General features: G+C 56.2%; 1 protein-coding gene across 1 annotated transcript; it reads left to right on the top strand.

Annotated features, from left to right (window-relative positions):
* The first annotated feature begins 627 nt into the window (after nucleotides 1-627).
* Nucleotides 628-3,993, top strand: LOC133919959 (protein SMAX1-like). Its single transcript, XM_062364546.1, has 3 exons — nucleotides 628-1,963; nucleotides 2,113-2,338; nucleotides 2,431-3,993. Exons 1-3 carry the CDS (start codon nucleotides 801-803, stop codon nucleotides 3,742-3,744), a joined length of 2,703 nt encoding a protein of 900 aa, XP_062220530.1. The 5' UTR covers nucleotides 628-800; the 3' UTR covers nucleotides 3,745-3,993.
* Nucleotides 3,994-5,536: the final 1,543 nt, after the last annotated feature.

Raw genomic sequence — 5,536 nt, 5'->3', positions numbered from 1 at the left:
GTTTCACTGAAAGGCCATTCTTCAATTAAAAGATTCATGGTGGCAGCAACCGTTAGCCAGTGAGCGTGGATTGGAAATATGACTACAGTTAGTAACACACCATTGCGGTATTGGGAGAGTGGGTTGGATGCTATTTGCTATCAAACGGATAGAATGTTTCTATGCAAAAAATAAAGGTCATGCTATCCCTAAAACACCGAAAAATGGTTTGATTTAGTTGACGCTCTCTACCTATAAAATTTCAATAGAATAATGCCACTCGCTCCTGTGACCCACCCGCCTCCCCTTCTCCGCCGCTCCGCTCCCATGTCCGCCTCCTCCGTCGGGCCAGCCTCCGTCCCTAAAACCTCTTCTATGCGGTGACAATAAAACCCTCTCCCCAACCAATCAACCCCTCTCCTAGCCCCGCTAAAATTGAAGAATGTTTCTATGAAAAAAACAATTTATTAGCGATCCAAATTGGTAGCCAATTTGTGTATGACTATCTCAATCCCACCAGTGAATTTGCAATTTCACTAAGGCCCGACCAAATAGTGCTTTTTACCCCGTACTTGCTTTGCACGTACACATGATTGCACGTTAAATAATCTCCTCCCTGCCCCCGCTTCCTTTTCAGCTGCACGAACGCTTCGCCTGTTACCACTTACCACCACTTCACTTGGAGTTCAATCACATCTCCGAACCAAAACTAACCACATCAGCACATATACCTCCCTCGGCAGCTAAACCTATAACACCACCTCAACCGCGACGCGACCTCAGTCGTCGGTGACTAACCGCAAGTACACGGACACCCCGGCATGAGAGCCTACGCGGCGCCGCCGGCTGTCGCCACGCTGCCGCCGGCCGCGCCGCCATTGACCCCGGACGCCGCGGCCGTGCTGTCCCGCGCCGCGGCCGACGCGTCCAGGCGCCGCCACGCGCACACCACGCCGCTCCACGCGGCGGCCGCGCTGCTCTCCGGCCCGGCGCCTCTCCTCCGAGACGCCTGCGTGGCGGGCCTCTCGTCCCCGCACCCGCTCCGGTGCCGCGCGCTCGACCTCTGCTTCGCCGTCGCCCTCGACCGCCTCCCCACCTCCACGGAACACCAGCACCACGCCGCCCCGCCGCTCTCCAACGCACTCGCCGCCGCGCTCAAGCGGGCCTACGCGCATCACCGGCGCATCGGGAACGGCGGCGTCGAGGCCGACGACCACCGCGTCGGCGTGCCGCACCTCGTGCTCGCCATCCTTGACGACCCGTCCGTGGCGCGCGTCATGCGCGAGGCGTCCTTCTCGAGCACGGCCGTCAAGGCGGCCATGCTCAGGTTCCTCTCCGATCCCGCGGCCCCTGAATCCGGCGTGTACGTCAACACCCGAGTGCTGCACCGGCAAGCTTCCCACCGGGAGGAGGAGATAGCGAAAGTGGTAGAAGTGTTGAAGAGGGGCAAGAAGCGCAACCCGGTGCTTGTCGGCGACACGGTGGACGTGGACGCCGTGGTGCAAGAGGTGGTCACGCTGGTACAGCGGCAACGTCTCGGCAACGCGCGACTCATCTCCTTCCCGAAAGAGTTCGGCGACTTGGTCGATATGGATAGGGCAGAGCTGGTCACCAAGATCAAGGAGCTCGGCGAAGTGGTAAGATCAGAGTTGATGGCACCGGCATTGAACACCGCCGGCGTCGTGGTCAACCTCGGCAACCTGCGGTGGCTTGTCGAGGAAAGATGCGCGGCTCATCAGGGCGAGCAAGAGAAGAGGAGGGACGTGGTGCTCGACACGGCGCGCGCCGCGGTGGCCGAAATGGCGCGCATTCTGCCACAGTCCGGCGAAGGCGAGCACCGCGTCTGGGTGATCGGCACGGCGACGTGTGCCACATACCTGAAATGTCAGGTCTATCACCCGGCGCTGGAGAGAGAATGGGACCTCCAGGCAGTGCCCATCACGCCGAGGCCTCCGCCGCCGCCGCCGATCGGGCTCTCGCCGAGGTAATTTGCTTCTGCCGCACTCAATGCCTCATCTATCTCGTCATTAATTTTTTACCGGAACGGCAGGAGCTCTGCCGAGGTACTTTTTGTCATTAATCAGACAGAACTACTAATAATTGAATCCTATTTCTGTTTTCTTGATGTTACAGTGTTGGAGTTAACAGAGGCATCCTAAGCAGCTCGGTCGAGGTGTTGTCAACGGCGATGACGACCTCAATGCAACGGGCGCCGAGCCTTTGCAACCCCTGCATGGAGGGCTACGAGCGCGCCGAGATGGCATCATCCGAGCTTCCTCCCAATCCCGCCGAGCAGCCGATGTCGCAGTGGCTGCAGATCGGGACACCGAGCAGCGCACGCCCGGCCGAACGCGCGCAGGTCGGTTAGTTGGTTGCACGCCGTGCCCACGTACGAATCTCAACTACTATGTCGTCGGCAACGCCTTGACGATGGAATCTGTCGCTTTTCAGGAGAAGGCGCGCGACGAAGCTGACGAGCTGCGACGCCGGTGGCGCGACCGATGCGCGCAGCTGCACTCGCATGGCCGCCCGCCCATCGTTACCTGTTCCGAGTGGAACGGTGCTAGTGTTCTTGCAAACATACAGGCGTTGCCGGTAAGGCCATCGGTGCAGCCTAACGGCACGGTGGACACCGACCTTGTGCTTGGCCCGGCGCCGATGAGGCCGGCGTGGGACACGGACGAGAAGCTGCTCGTGAGACGGCTCACGGAGGCGGTGAGATGGCAACCCGAGGCTGCAGCTGCTGTTGCCAGTACGATCACGAAGGCCAAATCGGGTGAAGGCAAGCGGCGCGGCACGGGGTCCAAGGCCGATGCTTGGATCCTCTTCGCCGGGCCTGACGTGGTCGGGAAAAGGAACATGGCCGAGACGCTCTCCAAGTTCGTCTTTGGCACGGGAGCCGTCACTGTGCGTCTCGGCTGCCTGGCAGCCGTCGACGACGGCGGGGAGTCCATAGTGTCGTGCCGTGGACGGACAGCGCTAGACCGCGTGGCCGAGGCCATACGGGCCAACCCGTTCCGCGTCATCGTCCTCGATGGCGTCGACCAGGCCGACAACGTCGTGCACGGGTCGATCGTACGCGCGATGGAGTCCGGCCGGCTCGCGGACTCGCACGGCCGCGACGTCGCCCTCGGCAGCAACATCTTCGTCGTCATGTCGCAATTGTCGCCGTGGCCGGATCTCTTGAGGAGCTCTCAAGAATCTGTACCCTTTGCTGACGTGCCATGGAACCTGAAGCACGGGACAGCAAAGCGCAGGCCGGAGCAGCTGGACGGAGATCGGCGTACAAAAGCACGTAAAGACTCCGCACGGGAGTTGCTTCCCCTGGACTTAAATTTATCCATGTCCGATGGTCATATAGATGACGAAGATGAAAGCGGCGGCGAGGGATCACGTAACTCATCCAGCGACCTAACGGTGGAGCACGAGCAGGACTACGGCCAGCCGGCCGCCGCCAGGTTCTCGGCGCCGTCAAACGTTTCCGAGCTCGTCCAAGCCGTCGACGGAACGGTGGTGTTCAAACCAGTCCACTTGGAGCCTCTGAAGCGGAGCGTCTCCGACGTGGCGTCGGCAAAGTTCGGGGACATGACGGGCGGCGGGTGGTCCGTTCGCGTCGACGAGGTGCTGTGCCCTAGCCTACGGCAGCTGAAACGTAGCTTCAGCCCGAACGCTGTCGTCGACGGAGCGACGGTGGAAGGCAGCGGCCGGAGAAAGGACGGCGAGATGTCCCCGATGTCAGTGACTGTCACCGTCGACGGAAATTGACGTGAGATCCCGCCGGCCTGGACATGTTTATTTTTGTTGGTCATTAATATATGATCGCGATCAGTGTACATTAGTCCATGAATGTGTAAAAATGTTCAGCAATCAGAAGTTAGAGACGGAACTAGAAACTAGCTGGCTGTTTTTGAGGATTCCATTTTTGGCTTCATTTTAACTCAGACCATGGGTTCATTTGGCAACCGCCTATGAATGACGTCGACCTGTTGAATAAAACGAGTTGATAGAGAATCATGCCCTGCAGCATGTACGTATAGTAAGTAGTTCATCAGTTCGTGTGCATATGTTGCATCCAACCGCCCATGCATACTTCCTGTGTAAATGGCTCTGCATGTGTAGCTATGGGAGCCGCGCGTGAGGCCTATTATGTTGACTATGTTGAACACTCGTAACTAATTGATTCATGGCATGCTGCATGGTAAACACTCAGGACGGTATTACCAATGCTAAATTAAAGCTGGGCATGCACGACGTTTATTATAGTCTTTATACTACTCACTCTATCCATCTTTGTAAGGCTATTTTGATTTAAAAAGTCAAACTTAGTAAGTTTTGATTAACAATTAGTCAAATTACGTATTTATTATACAAAAGTTATATAATAATCAGATTTGTATTTCAAAGTATTTTTAATATAATATTTTAGCAATAGATCTAGCAATATATTGTAACAGAAATAATTAAGATCAAAGTTTACTTTTAAAGATTTTTTAAAAACAAGATACATCTTATATTTGTGGACATATGGAGTACTAGATTATAGAGGAGTTGGCATAATTTACTGGATACTGCCGCTGTACTCCCTATATACAGTGGTCATAGAACATTCCAATACCGTACATACAGCTGCAACAGTAAGAGCATCTTTAAAAAAACTATCTATATAGCTCTTTATAGTTAAATTTAGAGATTTAAGAGGAAAAACTAGCTTCAACAGAATATGTATCTCTATCTCTAAACTTATGGGCCCCTATCCACCTCCTCTCCCTCGCTACATTTGAGGGGTGGGCGTCAGCTCCCTATCCCGCCCTCGGGCCCACCATCCTTGCGAGGTCTAGGCACTCCACTGCACCTCCTTCTATATCACCATCAGCGCCCCCCTCCAGAGACAGCGACGAAGGCCGAAAGGACAACACGGCGAGGCCAGCGGTGTGGCACTTGACGGCGCGCCACACGACTGTGAAGGTGGAGAGTGCGGTGCAGTAGATCTGGAGGGATCGATGACATCTTGTTGTCATCCCGTGCAGCTGCGGACGTTGATGGCAACGGAGAGGTGGAGCACTGCGGTGCGCAGAATGACATGCGCATTGGGGAGGGAGCCACCGCCGCGGATGTGTTGCAGGTGGGGTGCGGGGAACAACTGAGGAGGCGTTGTCGCTACAGGGAATGACGGAGGCGACAACACACGGGTGGTAGCGAAGGGGAGTGAGAGCTGCCGACTAATCTCATCTTATCCTTCCTCTCACTCTCCGTGTGGTCACCAAGGTCTCTTCCAGACTTGAGAGGACCTGACGCCGCCGTCCTAATGCTACACGCGCTGCTGTTCCAGGTACCCTCGACGGCCTCCCTGCCCCTCCCACTCTCTCTCCATTTGTGGTCAAGCAAAGGAGCAGCATAGGGTGGAGCTTGCTGGAGTGCTGGTGATACAATCTGGGACTAAATCGGGAGCACGTGAGACTTGCTAATGGGCCTACGAGCGGGGTGACGTCTCAGCGCCGGTGGCGAGCTTCCTCGCGTGCACCTAGAAACGGCCGGGAGGATGGTGCTTTGGCTGACG

The sequence above is a fragment of the Phragmites australis genome, chromosome 5, assembly GCF_958298935.1.
Source record: "Phragmites australis chromosome 5, lpPhrAust1.1, whole genome shotgun sequence".
NCBI classification, from domain to species: domain Eukaryota; kingdom Viridiplantae; phylum Streptophyta; class Magnoliopsida; order Poales; family Poaceae; genus Phragmites; species Phragmites australis.
This window is presented reverse-complemented; position numbering and strand designations above follow the sequence as displayed.

Bases quoted from the DNA above. Each gene is read 5' to 3' on its own strand.
- LOC133919959 (XM_062364546.1), top strand. From the start codon at position 801: ATGAGAGCCTACGCGGCGCCGCCGGCTGTCGCCACGCTGCCGCCGGCC. The intron at 1,964-2,112 runs GTAATTTGCTTC...TTGATGTTACAG, and splicing joins CCGATCGGGCTCTCGCCGAG to TGTTGGAGTTAACAGAGGCA. The intron at 2,339-2,430 runs GTCGGTTAGTTG...GTCGCTTTTCAG, and splicing joins GCCCGGCCGAACGCGCGCAG to GAGAAGGCGCGCGACGAAGC.